Source organism: Antennarius striatus, chromosome 1, assembly GCF_040054535.1.
Source record: "Antennarius striatus isolate MH-2024 chromosome 1, ASM4005453v1, whole genome shotgun sequence".
NCBI classification, from domain to species: Eukaryota; Metazoa; Chordata; class Actinopteri; order Lophiiformes; family Antennariidae; genus Antennarius; species Antennarius striatus.
This window is the reverse complement of record NC_090776.1, coordinates 24,917,526-24,944,341: the sequence shown is the minus strand read 5'-3', so window position 1 is coordinate 24,944,341 and position 26,816 is coordinate 24,917,526. Positions and strand designations below refer to the sequence as shown.

General features: G+C 38.4%; 2 protein-coding genes across 5 annotated transcripts; both read left to right on the top strand.

Annotated features, from left to right (window-relative positions):
- The first annotated feature begins 17 nt into the window (after positions 1-17).
- On the top strand, positions 18-14,930 carry LOC137599012 (aminopeptidase N-like). 3 transcript variants are annotated; one of them, XM_068319641.1, is made up of 21 exons: positions 21-158; positions 3,738-4,466; positions 4,678-4,820; positions 4,996-5,135; positions 5,916-6,042; positions 6,670-6,824; positions 7,238-7,351; positions 7,452-7,595; positions 8,387-8,452; positions 8,717-8,782; positions 8,890-9,065; positions 9,636-9,712; positions 9,827-9,960; positions 10,296-10,351; positions 10,433-10,580; positions 10,682-10,773; positions 10,945-11,055; positions 11,446-11,613; positions 12,688-12,828; positions 13,186-13,267; positions 13,375-14,930. In XM_068319641.1, the coding sequence occupies exons 2-21, from the start codon at positions 3,859-3,861 to the stop codon at positions 13,525-13,527; spliced, it is 2,901 nt and encodes a 966-aa protein (XP_068175742.1). In that variant the 5' UTR covers positions 21-158; positions 3,738-3,858; the 3' UTR covers positions 13,528-14,930. The 3 variants fall into 3 exon arrangements, with proteins under 3 accessions (XP_068175753.1, XP_068175742.1, XP_068175761.1); XM_068319660.1 differs by lacking the exon at positions 21-158 and having other exon boundaries at positions 4,346-4,466; positions 4,662-4,820; XM_068319652.1 differs by lacking the exons at positions 12,688-12,828; positions 13,186-13,267; positions 13,375-14,930 and adding an exon at positions 12,145-12,657 and having other exon boundaries at positions 18-158.
- A 168-nt stretch (positions 14,931-15,098) lies between these two features.
- LOC137598999 (aminopeptidase Ey-like) lies at positions 15,099-26,156 on the top strand. 2 transcript variants are annotated; one of them, XM_068319621.1, is made up of 20 exons: positions 15,106-17,032; positions 18,173-18,315; positions 18,794-18,933; positions 19,360-19,486; positions 19,573-19,727; positions 19,818-19,931; positions 20,094-20,237; positions 20,416-20,481; positions 20,599-20,664; positions 21,415-21,587; positions 21,696-21,772; positions 21,857-21,990; positions 22,086-22,141; positions 22,220-22,367; positions 22,474-22,565; positions 23,042-23,152; positions 23,295-23,462; positions 23,582-23,722; positions 24,960-25,041; positions 25,228-26,156. In XM_068319621.1, the coding sequence occupies exons 1-20, from the start codon at positions 16,413-16,415 to the stop codon at positions 25,384-25,386; spliced, it is 2,916 nt and encodes a 971-aa protein (XP_068175722.1). In that variant the 5' UTR covers positions 15,106-16,412; the 3' UTR covers positions 25,387-26,156. The 2 variants fall into 2 exon arrangements, with proteins under 2 accessions (XP_068175730.1, XP_068175722.1); XM_068319629.1 differs by lacking the exons at positions 23,582-23,722; positions 24,960-25,041; positions 25,228-26,156 and having other exon boundaries at positions 15,099-17,032; positions 23,321-23,462.
- Positions 26,157-26,816: the final 660 nt, after the last annotated feature.

The following is a 26,816-nucleotide window of genomic DNA, read 5'->3' as shown; positions in this document are numbered from 1 at the left end:
CCCCAGGAAAACCTGTGGTAGTTGTCACCATCTCCTTACTCCACCCTCACAGATGCAGCCAGTGTTTCGCATCAGCCAGGATCATTTCAGCTCAAATTCTTCATATCATGTAGAATAAAATCTGAGCTTGCTGCGGACATCCTACTACATAGGTTTTGGTATGTACCGTTTTTGTCACTTTTGACGTTTTTATTTAACATGCTGCATAAAGTTGCAATTTTGCTTATAATGTCCTGCTGCAACAATTTTATATTATCTTCACAGCGTTTAGACCTTTTGTACAGAGACATCTGTGTCAAAAACGTTCTTCACTGCAAACTGATGATAAATGTGCTATAGACAGAACGAACCCTCTGTGAATTGCTGTTCATGCAAAGTTAACACGAGCAGCCAGCTGACTGATTTTCTCTCCTTATTCAGTTCATATCAAGGATTAATATCTACTGATTTTTTAGTTGTGTCCAGTAACTATTAAATTTAATAAAATAATTTTTAAATAGTTGTTCCTTTGATCAGACATAATTCATGAATCTGAAGTGTCAGTGTGACTTCTTGGCTCTTGTGTAGATTTAGAGGTTGTCTGTCCTGATCACTGTGGGATGTTCTGGTTGTAATTTCTGCGCCTCCTACGGCTGGCTGAAACTAAATTGTTCAGTATGGAGCTGAGACCACACAGAGTGGATGTTGAAGGCCAAGTTTTTATGTGCACTTTGAATAACATTGTGTGGACAAAATGTGAGACAAGAATAAATTATATATTTGTGTATGTGTGTGTGTAGAGTATTTGATGAATATTATTTTTTGCAAAGTATTCAAAACTATTTTCCATCAGTTCAAATTGGTTGGTAAATATGGAGTTGGAACACATTTGCAAGCTGGTATGATTAAAATAACTTCGAGTCCCATATTAAATTCTTAATTATAAAGATGATGAATATAAATATGTATAATAAGAACATCACATTCCTATTAGGTTCACACTGGAAAATATTTGACTTTAATGTGTTTCTTTCTTTACACATTAAAAATCTAATAAAATGTTTAAACTCTGTGTTAATTTTGTGGGTATTTATTACCACTTCTACACCACAATCTGTGTGACAACACATAGCAGAGGCACAGATTATTGTGATGTTTTTGCAAAGTGGACCCAAGTGCAAGAACAAGACACACAGGTGAGGCAAAGGTTTATGAGATTACTGTATATTGCAAGGCGTTGTGGAATGAAGGTGAAGAGGCAAAGACTGATGGGTTTTAGGGGCAGTGCTGCCAGCCGGAGGGGTGCAGGCAAATAAACAGTGAGGTCATACCGAGACAGATAGAAAAGACAGCAAATAGGAATGAACTCCAGGAATAATTCTAAGTAGTACAACACACAGCTTAAGTACAGCCATGACACAAATAGCTGAGAGCATGTTTCTTATTATCAAGAGATCCTAGAAGCAGATTTATATCACATTTCCAGACGTTTGTATGTGTGGGCTGGGAACTTTGCACCATAGCAATTGAGCTTCTCACTAGATGCTCAAGATTATGTTGGATTGTTGTAAACCATATATGGATTCATCAAAACCTGTTTACAACATATGAACAATTTCTTTTTTGTTGAAGTACAATAGAAGTTCTGAAGTTAAAATGTTATGGGAGACCATGGATGGTAGATTAACCAGTTATTTCCAAGGGAAGAAGTGTTTATTGGGGCATTCAAGTCTTGAGTTCATATACAGTGAAAGCATGGAGGATAATTAGGGGTTTTTAAATGAAAGAAAACCACAAGAAAGTGTTTTAAAGAGCTGCAGCTCACTTGATTTATTCAAAAAGTTCTGCTGCTTGATCAGCTCATTATTTAATTATTTAATTGTGTTAATTGCTGAATCTGGCTGAAATACCAAGACAGCTTCAAATGAATATGAATTAAAATATCAATCATCAAAAGTTTTATATTTTGCAAAAGTCTGTATCAGAAAGAAAAGTTGTTTCACCGTGATTATAATGGAGAATTGCCTTCATACCAATAAAGAACTACTATCATGTTGTTTACTGGGTGTGGCCTCATGTGGTGAACACATTTAGATTCCTGTGACAAAGGAAATCTTCACATCACATTATGTAACTGCAAAGATAATTACTCATGGCAAATGAAGCTGGTTATTATTAAAAGGTCGAGGGGTTCACTTATCGGGTATGTTGTAAAGCTGTTATTAAATCATTTCTCGAAACGTGAGTTGAAGACACCAGCAGAACAGTTTGGACACCGGCGGTTCAGTACAGTGTGTAGTTTCAAAGTCCACTGTCAAGGCTGAACCTAACCGAGAAATACAACAGTAATGCACAACGTTTCCACATCCAATAGATTTTTCTTAATATTGAAATGATATTCTAATCTAAAAAACGATTACAAATAGTAGTTTATTGTTTTAACCAAGATAACACACCATCACAGTTGGCCCTGACAGATCTACTGAAGTTAGGCCAGCTGATTATACCATGTATAGCTCCCTTAAGGCTATTACTTATATGTTACACAGTAATGTTGGACAGAGAGGTTCCTGATTTCTATGTACGCTTCACTTCAGCAGTTATTACTCTAGTCCATGTGCTGAGAATGTTGACATTTTGATAAAAAACAGAGAAAATATGTGGATCTCCCATACAATTACAGACTTGTGTCACTGCTAAACATTAATTTGATTAAAGTTTATGGTCTAAGTATATGGACTGGGACTGCATAAAAAAATCAGGCTGCTGGAATTATCAGAGATTGTGAAGGAATTATATTAGTTATCAGTTGCTGACTGGTAATACAATTAACTAGAGTCAGTTTTATGATGTTATATTGTGATCAATGTTCTAACCTAATCCTTTTTTTAAATTTAATTTTGCCTGTATAGCAGAGATAGTGACCACAGTCTATATCCTCCTGGACATTTCTGTTGTGAAATACTGCTGATAAGTTGTCATGACATATCCATCTACTAATGGTTTTTATACTAAAAAATAAATGACACACACAGAGGAATTACAAAATATAAAAAATGTGTTACCCGGAAATGTACTGCAGGACATAAGCTTGCGATCATGGGAAAGAAAGTGAAAACCATCATTGAAAAACACTGGTGAAGTTATATATGCCCATTTTCAGTGTTTAGAAAAAAACCCCCGGCTTGTTAGGAACTGATAGTACAGTTATACATTATATAAGCCCTGTCTGTTATTGCATAATTGCATGATGCAAATGAGTAATAGTCACTTTGTAACCTGGCAATGTAGCTAGTAGCAATGATAATGCTGAGGTTTTTCATGACTTACATTTTACGTGTGGAGAGAAATCTGGGTGCAAAACATAAACCGAGCGTGGCCTCACCTCACATCTGAGGTTACTGTTTTTCTTTTAAACCAAATAAGCAATTAAACAAATTAAAGCAAGGCTTAAATATTTGTTTGTATAAATACGAATAGTGTATTTTACCCTCTTGCAAATACAGAATAACTCAATACACAAAACAAACTCTTGCCTAATTCGCCATATATTTAAAGCCGTAATTGATTCATGGTCGCAAAAGCTCAGAAAGTCAAAAATATATATACAAAACTACATATTATAAAAATTAGTGTATTCCCCATCATTATGATGAAACTAAAACTTTTGTTTTTGTAGTCTGTTACATAAACAGTACAAGGTAAAGAGCTGCAGACAAACTAACCACAGTCTCCCTATCTGTTTTATTTCTCTTTAGGTGCTATGAATGCCTTTTTTCCCACATTAATAGCTCAACCATCAACTGGGAAGGGAGCAGACCTGCTGTCCTAGTTAAATATAGACTGAGACCCCACAGTTATCCATCTCCAGAAGTGGACATGGGAAAAGTCTACTATATTAGTAAAAATGTGGGCATTGGTTTGCTTGTATTGACCACCATTGCACTGGCTACCATTATAGCTCTGTCCATTGCTTACCATAAAGAAAAATCCAAGACTCGAGACAAGCCCGGAGATGGGTCACCACACAGCACCACTACGATGGATACACCTTCCACAACCGCCTTCGTCCAGAAAGAGCCATGGGACTATTACAGGCTTCCAGACACCCTTGTTCCTGTCTGTTACAACGTGACCCTTTGGCCTTGGCTGAAGTCCAACGCAGACGGCCTGTTTATCTTCACTGGACATTCGTCAGTGGTCTTTAAATGTGTGAAAGAAACAGACCTGATTATCATCCATTGCAACAAGTTGAACCTCACAAAGGTGTACGGGCACCACGCTCATCTTAGGGGCCTGGATGACACCGCTGTGCCCTCTATACAAAAGTCTTGGCTTGTTATGAAGACGGAGTATTTGGTTATTCAGTTACGCAGCCGACTAATTGTTGGAGCATCGTATGAGCTGTACACTATATTTCAGGGGGAGCTGGCAGATGACCTGGAGGGATTCTACCGGAGTGAATACATTGAGGATGGGGTGAAGAAGTAAGCAATGACATATGAAATAAAAGTAATATATGAAGAAGTGTGCGCCATCACTGTGGTCTTGGCATTTAGAAATCATTTAAACGACTGGAGTGTATTTTCCATAGGTGTGTGTGTGTGTGTGTGTGTGTGTGTGTGTGTGTGTGTGTGTGTGTGTGTGTGTGTGTGTGTGTGTGTGTGTGTGCTAATATTTAGTATGAATGTTTTTCAGAGTTGCTGCTGCCTCACAAATGCAAGCAACATATGCGAGGAAAACCTTCCCCTGTTTTGACGAACCAGCAATGAAAGCTGTCTTCTATGTCACCATCATACATGACAGGAACACAGTGGCCCTGTCTAACGGCAGGGAAATTGGTTTGTTTTTGAAACACATACATTCAGTTCTATCAAATTGTTATCATCGCTCTGTGGGATGTGAAAAAAAAGGTGTTATGTGAAAGAGGAGTCCCTTGTAAAAAAGAAAAAGAAAAAAGACTCCAGTTCATTTTAATATGAGTGTCAGCATCTAACTCCTTGCATTTCTGAACAGACACAAAGGATGCTGTCATTGAGGGCTTTCCTGTCAGAGTGACTGCGTTTGAGCGTACAGAGAGAATGTCCACATATCTGCTGGCATTCATTGTCTGTGATTTTGTTAACATTCAATCAACCCCAAACAGCAGGTTGTTGGTAAGAAATGTTTGTTCCATGCTTTTGTTAACATGCCAATGTAATCAGCATAAATTAAATGTTGATCATAGTTCAAAAACAAGTCAAATTACCTGTACAAAAATAGATCAGAGGCAGAAGTTGTTCTGATTGTGAGGTACATTATGGAAATATTGCTCATTATCAAACATACAGGATTGGGTTTTTGAGGAGTTACTACTGATGTAATTGATTAGCCCGAAACCAGGATCCAATTTAAGAGTTTTTACTGCACAAGTAAGCAGCAATTGACTTGTAAAATTCAAGCCCATTATTAAACTTATTTTTTTCCATTGCGCATCTGTTGAGTGACTTAGAAATATTATCAGATCAAAAACATTACAGTAGTGAGGCATATAAAATAGGTCTTTTCCCTCTTCAAAAATAAATCTCCATTTTGAAACAGCTTACAAAGCAGATGGTGTGTTATCACCAGCTGTAAATGTCATGCAGAATGGCAAAAAGTAATCATGTAACAGGACATACAATATTCAACACTACAAAATTCCAGTACTGAAATGGTTTTAACTATATCATACCCAAGTTCATACTACTTCTAGCATTGATCTGATCTTGATTAGTTGTAGGCCTGTGCAAAGTTCAGGAATCCAAATAGAAGAAATAGAAATAGAAATAGAAATAGAAATCAGTGTGAGTAAAGAAACAAACTGTATGTGAACATCTGACACATGACCTCAGACTATTATAAAAGTCAGTTGATTGTTTCATTATGTGGATTAAATTAAGTCAAATTCTTTGCAGGTCCGAATCTGGGCTCGAAGGAAAGCCATAGATGACAGACAGGGAGATTATGCTCTCAATGTCACAGGGCCCATCCTTCAGTTCTATGAACGCTACTACAATGTAGCATACCCTCTCTCCAAGTCAGGTACTTTCACTCTGCATCAGCATAATAGCGGAAAATGTTTCTTGAGAGCACAGCTATGTTTTCATCTTGATTGGATCCATTTAACATTTCTGCCTGTTAAAGGCATTCTTTTCCTAAGCCTGTCCACAAGTGCTTTCTCATTGGGAAGTGCCTTTGGATGATACTTATATTTTATATATATAATTTATATATAAAATATATAATTTTTTATATTTTTATAAATGTATTCTATAATACGGTGCTATTCAGATAGAATGTACATCTAATTACACAATTGTCCACATCATGTGATAATCCACTCAACAGTTGAGACATTTCCCTCTCCTCCTCAATGTCAAACTTGTGGTGCTGTCTCCTTTGTGCCGAGATTAATTTGAAAAGTTTCTTTTTCAGCAAATATAGACTCCAGTTCATAGCTCTTTGTCAGTACCTTCAATGGGTTAATATATTTTTACTCATACATGACCCATTTCATCAATCAAGTCTAAAATATTTCAACCTCAAATCTGTCCTCAACATCATCTTTGGCCATTTACACCAAACGGATAAACAGTACATCAATGCCGTAACTGCTTCATTTCCTTCCAACATATCTGATTTCTGATTGATACCAAATGTCCTCCCCAGATCAAATTGCTCTTCCAGACTTCAATCCTGGGGCCATGGAGAACTGGGGTCTGGTGACATACAGAGAAACAGCCCTGCTTTATGATCCCTTCTTATCCTCCACTGGAAACAAACAGAGAGTTACAGCTATAATCTCCCATGAACTCGCACACATGGTAGACGTATTACTTCTGCCGTATCGCTGTCATTATACCAATTTTGATAATGGGGAGAAAAAGACTGTAGAGTAAGTTTGAATAAAGGGTTATAATCAGTTCATATTCAATTTTGAACTTAGATTCGTCCTCCCCTTGACTATAGTAAAGAATGCGTGACTTGTATTTAATCAGAGTACTCCCTGTGCAAAGCAGAAGACAGGTGATAAAAAATAAAGAGACGAAACAGTCCTGCTTATCTTTAAACATATTTGAAACTTGACATAAGTTGTCTAGTATTTAGTTCTTTGATTCTGTTGGTTCTTTGGACTTTTTTGAAGCCGCAGCTTAACCATTTGCTGGTATTTTATTGATAACGTTTGTCTGAATCTTATCTCACTTTGGAATAACTTATTTTTTTTAATGGTTTTTAGTGGTTTGGAAACTTGGTGACTATGAAATGGTGGAATGACCTGTGGTTGAATGAAGGGTTTGCTTCATACGTGGAGTATCTTGGAGCTGACTTTGCTGAGCCCACCTGGAACATTGTAAGAGTCATGCTACAGCCCTCATAGACATTCAAATGAAATCATTGACTCCCTCAAAAATGTGGATCAGAAGTCATTCCCTCATGGCTCTATTTGGCAGAAAGACCAGATCGTACTGTATGACGTGCACAAGGTGTTTGCCGTGGATGCCCTTGCCTCTTCGCACCCACTGTCCCGCCGAGAGGACGAGGTCAACGATTCTGCTCAGATCACTGAGATGTTCAACACCATTTCTTACAGCAAGGTCTGTCGGACGTACAGCACATGTCAACTTTTATAGGAAATTCAGTTTTCAGTTTTGAAAGAATTAACCCTTTCACTTTTTTTCATTCATTCATTCATTCATTTTCCATACCCGCTTCTTTTGCTGTTGCGGATCGTGGGGTTGTTGTAGCCTATCCCAGCGGACTTGGGGCGTGAGGCAGGGAACACTCCGGGCACGACGCCATTGAGCACCACAGAGCCACATATAGATGAACAAACTCGGACTAACACACTCAAGTCTATGGACACTTTGAGACTGGGGGTGGGAGGAAGCCGGAGAACCCAGACAGAACCCACGCAAACTCGGGGAGAACATGCAAGCTCTGCTCCTTGTGGTTTTCTTTTTTCACAAATTCATTTGATAAATATTAATTACTCTTAACATACAGAAGTAAATAATTAAATGGCTTATTTTCATAGAAGTTTCTGTGCCAAACCCCGAGTCTCATAGATGAGCATTTAATGTGTCTTGTCTGGTGCAGGACATCCAGTGTTTGCCACAATTATGCAATTTCAGAATATACAATAATGATATATCTAAATCTGTCTATTAATTTTAACATGGATATGATAATACCGTTAGACTTTTTTTTTTTTAAATTCCCTGAAATAAATCCAATAACTCCAATATTCAATTTCTATCTGGGAAAGCCACGTGAATCCTTTGGGGAAAATCTAACATTTCCTTTTACTTGTATGCAGAATCTTTTGATGTTCTAAGACATTTATAAGAAGCTCATACCAACTGAACCCTATTTCTGTTGTTTTCAGGGAGCGGCGGTGCTCAGGATGCTCTCAGAGTTTCTCACTGAACCTGTGTTTACCAAAGGACTTAGTGTGAGTCATCACTTGCTGTAAATGCCTTTGTGCGTATGTGTGATTGTGTATTGTGTGATGAGTCAAACCTGTTTTTAATTAGAATGTTAGTTGTGTGTGTAGATCAAAACCACAATACAATGTTCTAATCATTGCATCCTGTCTTTCTTAAAATACTGACTGATGACACAGCATGTTCACTTTTTTGTTTGCCAATGCAGCTTGAACATTTTGATTGTAATTAGGACAGTGTGTTGACATTTACAGATGCCTTTATCTTCCCAGTCTTACCTCAATACATTTGCCTTCAAAAACACAGTGTACACAGACTTGTGGGACCACCTCCAACAGGTCAGTGCAGACAACAGATGCAGCAGTCATAAGTGTGTTGTGCATGGTTTTATTCACAGGCATGTGTGTTTCTTCTTAACATTCCTCTACCCTCTGTTTCTTGCCAGGCAGTTGAAAACACACCAGATATACACATTCCTGACACTGTCCACAGCATCATGAACCACTGGACTCTTCAGATGGGTTTTCCAGTGGTCACCATTGACACCCGGACAGGAAGTGTCACCCAAAATCACTTCCTACTGGATCCAGACTCTGTAGTGGACAGGCCCTCTCAGTTCAAGTAGCAACCAGTTTTAACTTATCCTGAAAGTTCAATGTTAACTTTTCAATAAATGTCTATAGAGTGATACTACTGTAGTTGTTGTAGATATCAACAAAATCTTTGTGAGGTTGCCTCGTGCCAAATGCTAATGTTACAAATCCAACATGCTGATGTTATCACGGGTAACCTTTTTCATGTTTAACAGGATTATTTGATATTCAGGTATCTTGTTTCATTTCGTAAGGACGTTAGATTACCGCTAGATGAATACCAAGCTATCACAATTGATCCTGATGATTACATGAATGTATTTACCGCATTCCTGCAATCCATCCAGTGGCTACTGAAAAGAGTTACCCAATGTGTCGCTAATGTGAACCTAGTGGTGTTGGAAGATATGCAAGAGGGGGATTAAAGCCAGAAGGGTTGTCTTCTGAAGGCCAGATGTACATGTAAAAAATGTAATGGTAATCTGATCAATACCTGGGCAGAGTATACCAACAGCTCGACATCGCCATTCCTACAACCACCCTGCCATCATGACTAAAACTGTTCCACTCTTTCCCTCTTTGCCTGTTTCCTGTTCAGTTACACCTGGTTTGTCCCAATTAAATGGATGAAGACAGAGGTGGAGCAGGAGCAATACTGGCTCCTCCATAAGACAGGTATGGTCACAACATCCAGTCCAACTCTTGATGACATCAGCATTTTGAGGAAAGTCAACCACTGGTAATAGCATTAGGTGAATATTCTGGTTAAGTGTTTTTCATATTTTTCAGACATCAACAGTGAGATGAGAGTGTCAGGGGAGGAATGGTTGTTGGCGAACATCAATGTATCCGGATACTTCAGAGTGAACTATGACCCCAGCAACTGGGAGCGTCTCCTCTCTTTGCTCGACACAAACCATAAGGTCAGCCACATTCCCATTCGTGTTGGATTTCCAATTTTCCCTTCTATAAAGATTTTGGATTAGGTGGGTTCAATATGAAATGTGCCAAGTTTCACAAAATATATCCTGGAAATTACATTTTTAGTTTTCAATTATAATTTCATGATTCCACTATTAATTGGGGATTCTGAAAACACAGACAGCAGGATAGCATATGGAAAGAAAAAAAACTTCAGTGTGATCATTCTTGTATATACAGAGTTTATTGCTGTCACGTATATATTAATATTGTTGGATGTCTTTTGATTTGAACATGTACAGTATATATGTATGTTTTTGTGTGTCATTCTTTTCAGGCTTTGTCAGTCATGAACAGAGCACAGATAATAGATGATGCATTCAACCTGGCAAGGTAAAGAAAAATAAGAGAAAATGAAATATCCAGCAGTGTGCAGTGTGTGTGAACCCCAATGGATTTTCCCCCTTTGTGTAGAGCCAAAATAATCAATACAACACTGGCCTTGAAAACAACAAAGTATCTGTCCAAGGAGAGAGACTACATTCCCTGGCAGACAGCGCTGAGAAACCTTAACTTCTACATCCTCATGTTCGACCGTTCTGAGGTGTATGGATCCCTACAGGTTAATACTGCTTCACTATGAATGCTGCTGCAAATGCTGGTATCCTGGTACTAACAGGAATAAACAACTGGACAAAACATGACTGGCAGTATTTATTGTAGGCATACCTCAAGAAACAAATCCAACCACTTTTTGAGCACTTCAAGACAATAACAGCAAACTGGACCAAAATACCAGCAGAACACACTGACCAGTAAGTACTCTTATAGTAGAAGATGTGTTTTATACTAATTTAATAGTATCTTATTTGACGCAATAAAATATTATACTCAGATTTGAAATCTTTCCATTTGCCTCACTCAATCCAGATACTGCTGTTTCAGTTTATGCTCTATTGTTTTATACTAACCCTAACCCTTATCAGGTATAACCAGATAAATGCCATTGGAATGGCCTGCAGTATGGGTGTGCAGGGTTGCAGAGAGCTGATCAAAAGCTGGTACAGGCAGTGGATGGAAAATCCACACCACAACCCGTGAGTGCCAACCACTTTAAATGAGTTACTTTGTGAGTTACGATTGTGTGTGCAGAACGTCTTTGTTTCAGACAGTCAGCGAAAAAACTGCCCTTTTGTTTTGATTCATCTAAGTAGGTTTGTTGGCCGTACATTAAAATTTCAGATGTTGGAGCATGAAATTAATTATCTTGTTCAAAAATGTATTTTCTCCTTTTTATTTTATTCTTAACCCACATCTTTTTTTTTCTAAATTGAAAATAAGCTATTTCATCTTCAAATTGAGTATAGTTCCTGTATTTTTCCTGTTCTATTTTCCAGTTTACACATTGACTATGTGTGTGGGGAGTGAGCCGGTATTCTTATCATTCATTTTCTATTTTATGGTATCTTTCACTTGATACCGACCAGGATCCATCCCAACCTGAAAAGCACAGTTTACTGCAGTGCCATAGCCTTTGGTGGTGTGGAGGAGTGGGACTTTGCCTGGATGATGTTCAAGAATGCGACTCTGGCATCCGAAGCTTCCAGACTCAGGGCAGCCATGTCCTGCACTAAAATACCCTGGCTTTTGAATAGGTATGTCCAACAACCAAGTTTAAAGAAATGTCTTCATACAGGTTTTGTGAATGAGTCATCTATGCACATCACCAAAAACAGTGAAATATAATCAGACAAGTTCTTATCTGTCCTGCAGACGACTTGTGTCATGTTATGTGTACTTTTAAAGATACTAATCTGGTTTTTTTGATAGAGCTGCTGAGCTGTTTGTGCAGCATCTTTATTCACCATGTTCAGATTTTAGATCTGGATAGCCATCATTACGCATACCACCTGTGTGTTTTTGGCATCTTAAATCAGATGTTTGTTTTAGCACAAACTGTTCTTGGGCTTAATCCGTACAGCATGGTCTCACTTCATATGAGGGTCTAAACTCTATGTTCGTCCGAACAACCATTCAGACTCAATTGACTACTATTCCAAGAAAAGAAAAAATCCCTAGAGTAAGGATATAAATGGTAAGAAACATAAAACATGCTTAAGATTCATCCATTTTCCAAGACGACACGACCATAATTGTCTCGACTTTGGCCACTTTTTCACCTCAAGGGTCACAGTGGATGCTGGAACCTATCCTGGCTACAGGTGGGGTACACCCCGGAAACATTGTCAGCGCATCGTGGGGCCACACAAAAGACAAACAACCACTCACTAGAGACACAGTCACACCTACAGACAATTTGGAGTGATCAATTCGCCTACGCTGCAAGTTCTCGGGAGGTGGAAGGAAGACGGAGAACCCGGAGAGAACCCACGCAGAAACAGGGAGACACAGGGAGCCACCGTGCCATCACATGATCAAGATGTTAAAATATTAATTTCATCTTCTCTTACATATCATTAGAAATAAATGTATTAAAATGTAAATGTATTAAAATAATAGTTTTAAAAATAAAACAAATAGTTTACATGTTCTCGCAGTTTCTGCATGGGTTTTCACCAAAAGCATGGAGTTTAGGTGAATTAGTCTACTCTACCTCCAGCTAAAAGTCAGCTGGGATAGACTCCATCCCCCCTGTGACCCTAAATAGGAGAAGCTGATGAAAATAAATGACTGAATATTTTTGCAAACACAAATTTTTATTCATGCAGATATCTGGAATACACAGTGGACCCAACTAAGATCCGCAAACAAGACACCACCTCCACCATCCAGTACGTTGCCCAAAATGTTGTGGGGATGCCGTTAGCCTGGAACTTTGTCAGAGAAAGATGGGGCTACATTTTCCAACAGTAAGAGCTCTCTTATTTAATTAATAAAGGATGGAAGAATCTTTAATCTATTACATGTGAAGAAAATCTCAAAGTGCTGAGAAATTTAGGCTGAACTGTAACTTTCCCAAATGGACATTATTTTTCCTTATCTTAACAAAATTGACCGCAGAACTCATAAAATCTTTTGCAATGAAACATTGAATGACATTTATTTTCGAGCCTGGACATCCAGGCGCCCTGAATTTTCCTTTGGTGGAAGGCTGTCCTGGAAGGCTTTCCTGTTTCAATGAGTCATGTTCATGCGAGAAAAGATAAGATTGTCCTCTGCTGATAACCACAATCATGTCACTGCATAAAATCTCATTTCTGTTTTAGGTATGGAAAGAGTTCATTTTCCTTCTCAAATCTTATCAGTGGAATCACAGAGAGATTCTCTTCAGAATTTGAACTACAGGAGGTTTGCTGCTCACACAAACACAACTATGCTGATATACTGTACATATTAATACATTCCAAGACACACAAGACAAGAACTGACCCTAAACCTTTTTTGTTACACTTCAGCTGAAGAAATTCAAAGAAGACAACCTCTATCTTGGTTTTGGCTCAGCGACCGGGACCTTGGAACAGGCTATTGAGACGACCACAGCTAACTACAAATGGCTGAAAGAGAACAAAGCCCAAGTACTTGCATGGTTGACGGAAGAGGCTGCATGATAAGACAGAAATGACACGTTTTCCCTTTGGTACTGTTAGGATGTCTAATAATTGACTGTTAAAAGATTCTTCTTGAACAGTAAATGGCCAACCCTTTTTTCCAAAGTTGCGCCATCATAGCTGATACGACTGATACGGTTCGGGACATCTGTGGACATCAATCACAGAGCAAAGAACAAAAGTATTAGTAACAATGGATCACGTGTCATTATGTAACAGCACTTTGGCCATTAATACTAGGAAAACACACCTCTTGTCTGACTGTCAATGAATTAAACATTTCAACCAATGATAACTTTATTTTTATAACATTATCATTCACTCAAAATTAAATAATTTAATTCTCTTTAGGTTTTAGTTTACACTGTTTCTTCCTGATTTTAATATTTAATGCATTCATACAATAAATGAGCAGTTTCAGGTTTTACTGACTGCTGTTACAAGTGACTGAAACCTGTGAATGTAAGTAGCCACTCTAATTGTGAGAGGATGTTAACTTTATACTGTATTTCCATTTGATTACATATAAATGTGTGTTGAGCCTCGCAAATGACTATGATGACTAGTGATTTAACATTCCTAGCAGGATCCCTGTTAAGTCATTTCTAAGCACTGGAGGACTTTATAGAGAATCAGTTTCTCTTCAGTGGATAGACAGACATTAAAGTGGTCTTTCTGCATACATTATCTGGGATAATTTTAAGTCTGATGGATGAACAGACACTGACAGTTCATTGTGACATCTTCAGGTGAGCAGAGGTTTAACTGATGTTTAACAAAAAATTCATTGGTGACTGATTTTACTTTTAAAACTTAACGTGTTACAGAGAGTTTTATGCAAATTTTGAAAGTGGTCACAAGTTTTTCTTAGAAAAAATCTGAAGTGACATCAAAAATGGGGCATAGAGAACGAAAGATGTATGCTTTCAGGAAGGGAGGATCTAATGACAGGTCACGTTTGGAATTTGTATGGTCCAGTGGTTTTGAGTCTTCATTGAGTATGCGGTCATTGTAATTTATGTTTTACCATCCCGTCAAATGTTTTCACATTTCAACAGGAGGACTGTGCCGGTGTAGAAATAAAAGTGCCTCAGTAATGGTTTTCCTCCTGTGAACAGAAATTAAAGAAAAGAATATTATGTATATTTTTTAGCACCTATGACGTTATTATTTGTCAATCACAGTTAACAGAAAATTATACCATAGGATACTCTTCTGACTTAAAGGTGATACTAGTACAGTATTTGATAGTACACTGGTGTATCCTTCAGGACAAGAGACAACAAGTTTAAATGGATCGATTTTAATGTGTGCACATTCTGAATTTCCTGACCTGGTGTGAATGATGTTGTCCTTTGAAAAGAAACTAAATTTGTCTTGTATAAATCTGTGACTTCTCAACACCCTGACGTGATTCTCTCTTTTTGGATTTCCTAGAAGCGTTGTGTGTGCATGCGTGTGTGCGTCTCTGTGTGTGTGTGTGTGTGTGTGTGTGTGTGTGTGTGTGTGTGTGTGTGTGTGTGTGTGTGTGTGTGTGTGTGTGTGTGTGTGTGTGTGTGTGTGTGTGTGTGTAAATGAAATACAAATAAAACAAAAATGAATTTTGTTGGGACACATTTTCAATTTACCCATGTGTTGCCTTTTTGAAGTAAGTGGAGAAACAGCTGAACTGCCAGAAGAAGGAACAATGTGGTAGTGTTAAAATGGGATTCAGGTGATTACAGGTGAAAGGCTACCTAAACATTTGACATAAAAGTAACTACATTTAAGGTAAAACAACATGTTTCCCGAGGTAAAGCAGTTTGCCGTCACTACATCATAATGTAATTTGGTGATTGTGTGTCCGCATGTGAGCGTGGCAACAAAGACAGACCTGTGCTAACACAAAACACAACTGTATGGGATCATGTTGATACCAATGAGACGTTGTTAGTGATAGGTCCATGTGTTTGAAGCCTTTCTACAAATATATATCTGCTTTTACTGACAATCTTCAAGATACACATGGATCATACAATCTGATTAAGAAATCATCCCTACGGAATAGGATGAGGTGTATCTCACCATTGATTGGAATGTGTTTTTCCCACATCGTCATGCAAAATTGACGAGCCCTTCTGATCACTGAGATAAAGTGTCTGACCACACATCACAACGCTGCCTGGTTTATCAGTGTCACCATCTCATGCGGTGCCTTTTGAACTCGTGACAATTCAACAGTACATCGAACCATGAATAGGAATTCTTATTTTCACCAACTTCCACTCTGCTCATGCACAGGTCTGATTCTGAGAAAGAATTAATTACATTTGCTTCATGAATTGTCACTTCTTTTCATTCTGTTTGCTGACCAAAAGCTATATGAAGATATTTCTTTGCTGCCCGAGCACAAAATATGTTTCTGTTTCAGCATTGAAATGGAAGCATTTCTTAGAAAGCCACAGTTGTTTCAGTCAACCAAAGAAAATGTAGAGTTTGCAACATTTGAGACTAAATAAAGGTTTACCAAGTCCCATAAACCTCTCTTTAGCCCATTTCATTATGAAATTCTGGCTTCTTCACTGTCAGAAAGCCAGGTCTCTCTGACACACATAGATGCACACACAAACTGTCTTTCTTTTGTTGTGCAATTTACAGCATGGAATAAATAGAATAAGCGCAATCCAGCTTCCAAAGGCGGTCTTTATTCAGGGCTGTTATGCAGGTATAAAGTTTAGAGATAGGGAGGATTCCCTCTTATCTCAAGGACTTTTTCAGTTAGTTTGGTACTTTCAGCTGTTTTCCCCGCCCAGAAGATGAACCATTAACTCTGGGCTGAATCTAACAAGGCAGGGCATAAAAACATTCACTCTTGTTCTTCTGTTTAGTTCTTCTCTGTTGGAGTCATGGGAAAAGGTGTCTACATCAGCAAAACGGTAGCAGTAGCCCTTGTGGTTGTGGCTATCGCCGCCGTTTCAACCATCATAGCTCTGTCTGTGGTTTATGCTCAGGAGAAGTCCAAGAATGAAGCGACACCTCCAACCACAACTGGGCCCACTATCATTCCGACCACAACTGGGCCCACTGTCATGACCACTACGCCCTCCACCCCGAAGGAGCCTTGGCAGAGCTACCGACTCCCAGACTCCCTTGCTCCTGTTTCCTACAATGTGACCTTGTGGCCCAGGCTGGAGATCAACAAAGACGGACTGTTCATATTCACTGGAAACTGCACTGTAGTCTTCAGATGTGTGAAGGAGACCAACCTCATCATCATCCACTCCAACAAGCTGAATCTCACCACCTTTAACGGATTTCATGCCAAGCTCAGGGGCCTCAATGGAGCCACCGCACCCGGCATGAATTTAACATGGTTGGAGGTTCCCACCCAGTACCTCGTGGTCCAGCTCGATGGCCTGCTGCAGGCTGACAGCATGTATGAGCTCTACACGGATTTCGTCGGGGAACTGGCTGACGACCTTGGAGGATTTTACAGAAGTGAATACACGGAAGACGGGGTGAAAAAGTATGATGCTTTCCATTTTAATCTTTATTCGATTTATCCAATTTAATTAAATTAAAATTAAATAATTTCTTGAATATTTCTGGTTTGTTTCGAGATATGTGACCTCATATGTAGTGAAGGGTATGGAGTGTCTCATTCAGGGAAATGTACTTTAAAATGGAAAAAAAAAGAAAAAGAAAAAATAAGAGCATTGAATCATTCATTTTACTGTAAAATAATAGATTCAGAAAGAAAAAAAAAAGTCTGAAACAGAATGAATAGGTGTGAGTGTGTGCGTACGTGGATGTGTGACTTCGTGGTTCACTGGTGTTGCACCTGGAGTGTACTTTGCCTCACGCCCCCAACCGGCTGGGATAGGTTCCCGCACCGTGCGACCCGCAACAGCGGATGAAGCAGGATTTGAAGATGAATAGATGGATGGATGGATGGATGGATGGATGGATGGATGGATGGAAGAAAAACTATTATATACAGCACTCTGTATGTGTAACCACTGTGGGATGTGATGATTTTAAGTATGTCCTTTTTCAGACTCCTAGTGATTGTATTTAGGGTTAGGGTTATTGTGGTAGACAGCTATGTATAAAATTACTCAGCACTGCTGGAAATAACAGCCACACTGCTGATTGGTCGCATAGAAATATTTCAGTTTTTCTTAAGAAAAAAAAACCTACAGCAAAAAATTAAAGGTTTTGATTTCTTTCCCACAGAATCAATGAGCAAGAGCTTCTATTTTTACTAAACAGGGGCTTCAGCTGAAATGATTAAGTCAGTTTCAGTAAATTCTGAAACAAGGAGAAGTTTCATGAATGTATTCAGTTAACACACAGCTAAAAAAAACACATTCACATTTTCCGATGTGTTCCTGAAACTGAAATGCTGGTTCAGAGGAAGTGAGTACAGATGAACATGAGAACTTCTACAACAGACTTTATCTGAATCTTTAACATTTGATAAAAATGTTTTTATCTATTTTTAATTTTTTTCACACGTTATTACAACAGTCTTCACTACCTTCATCTTATCTGCAACATCAACAACATCTGGGGGAAAAAAAAGGCTGATGGGTAGAAGCCATCTGGCTTGTGTAGTCCCTGTCCCCAGAATGTTTTGATACGTTTCCTGATCTGTTTTTGCCAGAGTTTTGGCCACGACTCAAATGCAGCCAACAGATGCCAGGAAAGCCTTCCCCTGCTTTGATGAACCTGCCATGAAGGCTGTCTTTCACATAAATCTCATACATCCCAACAACACAAAGGCACTTTCGAACGGCATGAACTACGGCAAGTCCTTGTCCAGTGCAACATTTACATGTGAACTGTCCATGTGTGATGTTTTCATAGTGATTTTTGCTCTCTATCATCTTCATAGATGGCCATTATTATCTTGGAATCTGAGTGCATCATGTCGTGTGTGTGTGTGTGTGTGTGTGTGTGTGTGTGTGTGTGTGTGTGTGTGTGTGTGTGTGTGTGTGTGTGTGTGTGTGTGTGTGTGTGTGTGTGTGTGTTTATGTACAGTATATAGTAGTGTTTTCCCCTTTAATGAGGTGGTGATCAAACATTTTGTTACTAATCATGGTTTGATAAAATTGCTCTCACTGTTTAATTTTTGTTGCTATAAGTACAAAACAATAAGGGTAGTCAAATATGACCTAACATTGTGGCTACAAACATACAGTTCTCTGCTATAATGCATTTGCATTCAATGAACCTGCTACTTGTCATTTATGATAATTGTGCTTCTGTCATTTTCCATACACAGAACCAGTTAGCATCAATGTGGACGGCCAGGATTTACTATATACAACATTTGAACCAACAGAGATTATGTCAACCTACTTGCTGGCATTTGTTGTGTGTGACTTTGAGTATATTGGAACAGAACCTGGTGCAGATGTCATGGTAATTATTTTTTATACATCTTACTGTAAGAACATTATGTATGGGAATGGATGTACAGTCTCTGCATAATATATAATTACAGGTGATTGAATACATTTAGCATTGGAACTATTGTGCCGTGTATATTTCTCAGTTTTTTACAGTGGTTTGGTATGTCCCCATTAATTTTAAGAAAATATTTCAATAATATGTACAAACCAAATTAAAATTGCAAGCTGCTGTATATTCTGCTGTCTTGATCTTACTCTAGAGTGGAGCTGGCAAATAGAGGATTTTTGTGAAAGTAATCAATACATTCTTTCATTGATGGTCAGCTTTGAGAGCCATGTGACTGTAATACCATTGATACTAACAGTGCTTTTTGTCCTACTGCCCTCTGCTGGACATTTGATTTGTTGAGTTATTGAATCACCGTTTGTTTTCCAGATCAGGATCTGGGCTCGCAGGAAAGCTATAGAGGAGAAACAAGGAGAATATGCCCTGCAGAAGACAGGACCAATACTGGCATTCTTTGAGGACTACTACAATTCTCCTTACCCTCTGAAAAAATCAGGTTGAACCAACAAACCCACACAGACAAATACATTTGTTTTTTCTATCACCAGCAGTCAAAAAAAGTCCCCCTTAATTATTTTTTAGACCAGATTGCTCTTCCTGACTTCAGTGCTGGAGCCATGGAGAACTGGGGCCTGATCACCTACAGAGAAACTGCCCTCTTGTATAATCCTGGTGTGTCATCCAATGGAGATAAAGAGTGGGTGGCAACAGTAATCTCTCATGAACTTGCTCATATGGTATGGCACCAAGCACATTTACTCACATTGTTTACAGTAAATGTGTTTATTTTTGAAGCGTGTTAATATGATCCTGCTCTTACCTGTCAGTGGTTTGGAAACTTGGTGACCATGAGGTGGTGGAATGACCTGTGGCTCAACGAGGGGTTTGCTACCTATGTCTCTTATCTTGGAGCAAACTACACTGAACCAATGTGGACTATGGTGAGCTCTATTCTTACCTGTTCTTACCTTATTCAAGCTGAAAAGTTTAATGCTAGAGGATACTGGCTAATTTGTTTTCACATGGAGAAGTCATCTTCACTGGAAAAGTTTCTACAGAGTCTGAAAGTCTGTTAAAAACAAATATGTCTGTGTATTCTGCAGCCAGATTTGATCGTTCTGAATGAGATTGTTGGTGTGATGGGTGTGGATGCCTTAGCCTCCTCCCATCCCCTCTCATCCAAAGTGGAGGATATTCAGAAACCAGAGGACATCAGTCAGCTGTTTGACTCGATCACGTACAGCAAGGTGCAATGTTTTCCAAATTCAGGAGACACGTTGTTGAACTGCAGTAAACAAAAAACAAATAAAAAAAAGAATTACAGAATTAAAATAATAAAAAATAAACAATCACTGATCCTCAGTAATAGGCTACTGTATTTTTATCCCGCTAACATTACAAGTGCCCTTCCATTTTTCATTTCAGGGGGCTGCAGTCCTGAGGATGCTCTCAAGCTTTATCACTGAGAATGTCTTTTCCAAAGGACTCCATGTGAGTACAACTAAGCTTTACATGGTTTTTTAAAAATTTGTCCATGTTGGTATATCCATGTTACCTGTATCTATTTTATGTAGTATAGTATATCAGTAGATTATTGTTTACTTACAGTCATACCTGGAAGAGTTCAAGTATAATACTACAATCTACAAGGATCTCTGGAGGCACCTGCAAATGGTAAGTTATCTGACTTACCATTTGAGAAGAATTTTCTCTCAAAATTTTTATTTTAAAGCATTAATTTTCTAAACAGAAGACAAGAAAATTAAAAAAAAAACATGTATGGTAAGTAAATAAGATAATAAACATAGTAACTGCCAATCTTGATGTAATTCAGATTAGAAATACATATTTCAGCACACCAATTTTTGACCAAACCAGTAAAATATGAGTACCTTAGACAAGCATTAAACGATCAAGCAGCGGACACATACAGTAGATCCATGTGCATGAATCGAAACCAGCAATCAGAGCCAAGAAAAGTGTCTGATGGAGCCCAAATCCTCCAAATCTCCTTCCTGCACACAAATGAAGGGAGTTGAATTTTCTAGACAAATGTTAACAAACCAAATGGATCAAATAATAAAATTGGAATTAATCAATTTGGAGTTACTTTAATAAAACAACACATTCATTGTTTCACATTTGCTTTTTCCAATTACAAGCTTACGGGAAAAATACTCACAAGGCTCATGTGACTCACATGACATTGTAACATCAAAATCTAATCACATTTGCCTTCAAGCCCAATGCTCTTTGTAGGGGCTTTGGTATCAGCTTTCGACTGCAGGAAAAACTCAAATCAGTCAGATGTCAGAGTATCTTTAAGGAACATTGAGGAGAAAAATATCAAAATATAACATTAAAATCCTTTGAAGTCATTTAGGAAAGATTATATACAACATGATTAGTATTTCCTGTCTGCAGGAGGTGGATAAAGCTGGCATAATGTTGCCCTTCCCTATAGAGGACATCATGAACCGCTGGATCCTACAGATGGGTTTCCCAGTCATCACCATCAACACCCAAACTGGCAAAATTACCCAGAAACACTTCTTGTTGGATCCAGACTCTGTAGTGGAAACACCGTCGGAGTTTGAGTGAGAGATATTTCTAATGTTTAACACTAGCAGGATAAATATACAGTACAAGGTCACATTAAACATCTGTCAAATTCATCTTCTCTTTCTGAATGGTTGGGGCTCTAGCTATAAGTGGTTTGTCCCAGTTACATGGATTAAGACTGGAGGGGCTGAGCAGCACTACTGGCTTACTGATACAGAAGGTAGGGTGTTTTTCAGATGCTAATGATATGCTAAGAGCGTTGAAGGATGAACTGAACACTAAATATGTAATTCCTCACAATCAGCCACAAATCCAAACGTGATACTTGGTATCAATGACTGGTTGGTGGCCAACATAGACATGAAGGGCTTCTACAGAGTGAACTATGACTCAGAGAACTGGGACCGTCTCCTCGCCAAGCTGAGTTCCCGACACCAGGTAGACCAGCCACCACAAGGTGGAAGTGATGTTGAATTGCCATGTTTTCAAAAGACCCCAAAATCACTTTATTTCATTAATTGTTTACTTTTTAGGATATTCCGATAATCAATCGAATGCAAATTATAGATGATGCTTTCAACCTTGCAAGGTGAGGTCTTTTTTCTTCTTCAAAGCATCATTGTCAAATATTATGGGAGAGGAATATAGATGCATGCGCTGTTTTCAGGGCAAAAATGGTGAATACAACTCTGGCTCTGATGACCACCAAGTTCCTCAACAAAGAATTTGAATACATGCCCTGGCAGGCAGCCAGCCGTAACTTGGACTACTTCTTTCTAATGTTTGACCGCACTGAGGTGTACGGACCAATGCAGGTTCGTATAGGTTTACATATTTGTATGTTGCATGTGACTTAACTGTAACTGACATTGCCCTTTTAAAACAGATACATGGGATAATAAAAATTGTGTTCATTTTCAGGCTTATATAAAGAAACAGGTCACTCCTCTGTTCATACACTTCAGAGAGATGACGGAAAATTGGACGCAGATCCCAGAGAAGCACACTGACCAGTAAGGATGCAAAACTAAATGTTCGTTATTGATCCGAGCTTTATTTAGGCCGAGCTTCCTCTCTACATGTCACAGTGACGACATGAAGATATGATGCCAGTTTGTACATTTGAATTCTAAAATAAGTCCAATAACAGATTCTATATTAAAACTCATTAAAACGTTTTTGTAGCATCTATTGCTCCGACCGCCTCTGGGTGCTGAGCCCAAACCAAAGCATAATTATAGTGAGATAGCTTGTTGTAAATAGTGTTTGTCAATAGGATTTGTACCACAGAGTTTTGAGCCTGACCATGAAGACATTAATAATAATATGGCAGTGGCACACAAAATTTGCTGAAACAGAAGTCTGACATTCACAACACAAGGAGTACAAATCACAGATAAACTTGCTCACCATGAGATGGATCGCACAGAATGAAGTTGAATCATCTGTATTCCTCTCAGATACTCTTCTGACACTTATCCTCATCCAGGTACAACCAGGTGAATGCTATTTCCTTGGCCTGCAGCGCTGGAGTGGCAGCGTGTGAAGAGCTGACCACTGGTTGGTTCAGAGAGTGGATGGACAACCCATCGAACAACACGTGTGTTCACATTCCACTCGTTTATTTCGTTCTTTCTAATGGTTTCACACGCGCGCACACACACACACACACACACACACACACACACACACACACACACACACAATTGTTTTACTTTTTGTTATTTTTACGATCATTACAGGATTAATCCCAACTTGAAATCCACAGTATACTGTAATGCAATTGCTGCGGGAGGAGTGGCTGAATGGGACTTTGCTTGGCGTATGTATAAGAATGCTACCATTGCCTCAGAAGCTGATAAGCTCATGTATGGTCTGTCCTGCTCCACACAGCCATGGCTCCTGAACAGGTCAGCACTGACTTTGGGTTAGATAACATTTTAATGTTTGTTCTTCATAAGATTCTTTCACATTCTGCAGTGTCCTCTGAGTGCACCAGGCTTTTGCCCTCACTTTGCGTGTTTTTTAGGTATCTGGATTACTGTCTGGACCCAGAGAAGATCCGTAAGCAGGACGCCACCTCTGTCGTAATTTCTATTGCTAGTAACCCCATTGGCCAGGCTCTGGCATGGGATTTTATCAGAGCCAAGTGGGACCTTATAGTCAATGAGTGAGTTTGTCCTTGTGCACACATATACCTGTACAGTAAATGATACCAAATGGTGCTCCTGCTACAGAACACCTGAGAGAGTAGAGCAGGGTCAGTATTGGCATCCTATTATGTAGGCTAATTTATTTGGAAATTTGCACCTGTGGGTGCTATTTGTCTGTCAGATATGTTTTTGAATGTGGAAAATCCCAATATTCAATATATTATCAGTATTTTATTCTTGTTCTATATAAATCATTGTTTGGAAGTTTTAACCGCTGACCTTCCAGTGACTGGATGATGATGAAAGCCAAAGCTGACCAAGCTACTGCAAGATTTTAGTTGAATTTCAAACTTTTATTTTTCAAATTCCCAGCCTCCCATTCTGCTCAGACCCACTCAGATCACATCTTTTTATTCAATACTAGAATAGTACCTCACTCAGAGTGAATACACAGACACACATTTACCATCAATACTTCATCAATACTACTATTACTCCTCCTAGTACTACTACTACCGTACTACTACTACTACTACTACACTACTACTACTACTACTATTACTACCACCACTGCTACTACTGTACTACTACTACTATCACTACTACTACTCTTACTATACTACTACCACTACTACTACTACCACTACCACTACTACTATTAATACTACTACTACCACTACTACTACTGTACTACTACTAATATTACTACTACCACTATTACTACTACTATACTACTACTACTACCACTACCACTACGACTATGCTACTACTACTACTATTACTACTACTACTACCACCACTGCTACTACTGTACTACTACTACTACACTTCTACTACTACCACTACTAATACTATACTACTACCACTACTTCTACTACTGCTAATACTACTACTACTACTACTACTACTACTACTACTACTACTACTACTACTACTACTACTACTACTACGACTACTACCACTACTAATACTTATGAAAAGATGCAGGTGAATGGTATTCTGATTAAACCCTAATCCGCTTATTTTAAAATGACTGTGTCATCCTTAAATTAGGATGAAATAAAAATCAAACAGCTGCTAGTTTTTCCACTGAGTTTATTTTTATTCAGATATTGACATTTAATATACAGCACCAGTTGGAGAAAGGGCTAACAGAGATTACAACATGTAGGATCTTAGTTTAGGCTTGGGATAAACAGCCTGTTGTTAGCCACAATATAATCGAGGCTTGTCTTGTTTGTGGCTTTTCTTCAGCTACGGTGGCGGATCGTTCTCCTTTGGAGGTTTAATTAGTGGCGTCACCAAACGATTCTCTTCTGAGTTTGAGTACAAGCAGGTACGGTCTCTTATTTTCTTATTTTTTTTCTGCAAGATCTTATGGCCTCTAGTTCCATAATTTACAACATAAATAATTTTAATCATTAGACTAACATCGGATCTTCATCTGCAGTACACCTTAACTTTTAGTGGCTCAGATATTACATGAGTGACACAGTAATCCTTGTCATCCACTCTTTATCAGTTACTGCAGTTCAAAGAAGACCATGCAGGACATTTGGGTTCAGCAGCCGTGGCTCTTGAGCAGGCACTGGAGAGAACCAAGGCCAACATGAACTGGGTGGCCATAAACAAGGAGATGGTGCTTGAATGGTTCACCAGTGAATCTTCTATTACAGCATAACGATTATTTAAAATGTAAATTTGTTTTATGACTGTTATGAATATTCTGCATATGGTGAAGCTGCCCACCACTATACTGTACTTCCCATTATCTGCATGCGTACAGCCCCCCTTGTGTGTGTGTGTGTGTGTGTGTGTGTGTGTGTGTGTGTGTGTGTGTGTGTGTTAAAAAGAGTGGTAAATAGTAATTTCCCTACGGAATCATTAAAAGATTGATTATTATTATTAAGATGGTACAGTATATTTTAATATTGTATGTACTTTTAATATTTGCATTTTTATACAAATTTAACAAGACAAAATATGATATTCTGTGCTTGATAGGCTGCATTTCTATATTTTTGCTATTTTTGGTGGATGATAGTTATGGTAATAAATTCACATTAAACTGGAACATTTTGTATTTCCATATTTAAAACATGCTTTTTATTAACTCGGATATTTAGCTACCGTGACAGACATGCGAGAAGTCATGAATTACTGAGACACATTCTGTGTATTTTACAAATGGCCCTTGCTACTGAAAAAAAAAACAGTTCCTAACTAAAAATGAATAATAATTTAAAATTATAATGAACAGTTCCTAACTAAAAATCAGTAACAGAACTCGACTCGTCTTTACTTTCAAGGCCTGAACTGTCAGTCATGTTTACAGATGGCAGACAAGTTAGCACATAACTAATCCTAGCTCAGCTGTCATGGTCTCAGTGGGGGTCCTTCCCTAAGGACTTTAGAGAGGATGTGCTCCCTGTTAACACCAAATGTCAAGCTGAGCACTGCTTGTATAATAAAACAAGCCAAAACCAAAGTGTGTGTGACTCTGTCTAGTTTGTAAAAGTGGTCATAGTACCAGAAATCCAGGAGCAAAACCTTTTGGATAAATGCCAGAAAATAAAGGTTCATTTAGATAAATACATTTTTTTTTGTGATCATGTAAAGAAAGCTCAATAAATACACAGTTTTGAAAAACACACAAACATAAATTATATACATATGCTGTTTAAAAAACAAAAATCGCAAGTCCTGTTCAAAAATGTTGTTAGATTTCATTGTTGCAATGAAAATAGTTGAGTTGAGTGATGGAATCTTTCAACAGTTTCTTTCAGTGTCCAGAGAAGGTAACATTTTGTAGTTGCTGTGGCATCCAGTGCTGGACGCTAGTAAAGGAAACTCCACCAGAAACCTGATGGCAGAAAAAATACATGCATCAAACGCATGATTAAGACTTCATTCAACTGTAAACTCTAGAAAAAAGCATTGTGAATTACAAAATATGACAATTAAAATGACTGAAAAATTGCAATGAAAAACTGGAACATTACGACCATGATATGAGCATACCTGGTATGAAGGCTGCAAAGAGGACAGCTGGGCAGTGTTCAAGGTACTACACTCTGATTCTTGTATGCTGTAGGTGTTCACTGGCTGACC

Bases quoted from the DNA above. Each gene is read 5' to 3' on its own strand.
- LOC137599012 (XM_068319641.1), top strand. From the start codon at position 3,859: ATGGGAAAAGTCTACTATATTAGTAAAAATGTGGGCATTGGTTTGCTT. The intron at 7,352-7,451 runs GTAAGAGTCATG...TCTATTTGGCAG, and splicing joins CTGAGCCCACCTGGAACATT to AAAGACCAGATCGTACTGTA. The intron at 9,961-10,295 runs GTCAGCCACATT...CATTCTTTTCAG, and splicing joins TGCTCGACACAAACCATAAG to GCTTTGTCAGTCATGAACAG.
- LOC137598999 (XM_068319621.1), top strand. From the start codon at position 16,413: ATGGGAAAAGGTGTCTACATCAGCAAAACGGTAGCAGTAGCCCTTGTG. The intron at 19,487-19,572 runs GTTGAACCAACA...ATTATTTTTTAG, and splicing joins TTACCCTCTGAAAAAATCAG to ACCAGATTGCTCTTCCTGAC. The intron at 22,142-22,219 runs GTGAGGTCTTTT...CGCTGTTTTCAG, and splicing joins GATGCTTTCAACCTTGCAAG to GGCAAAAATGGTGAATACAA.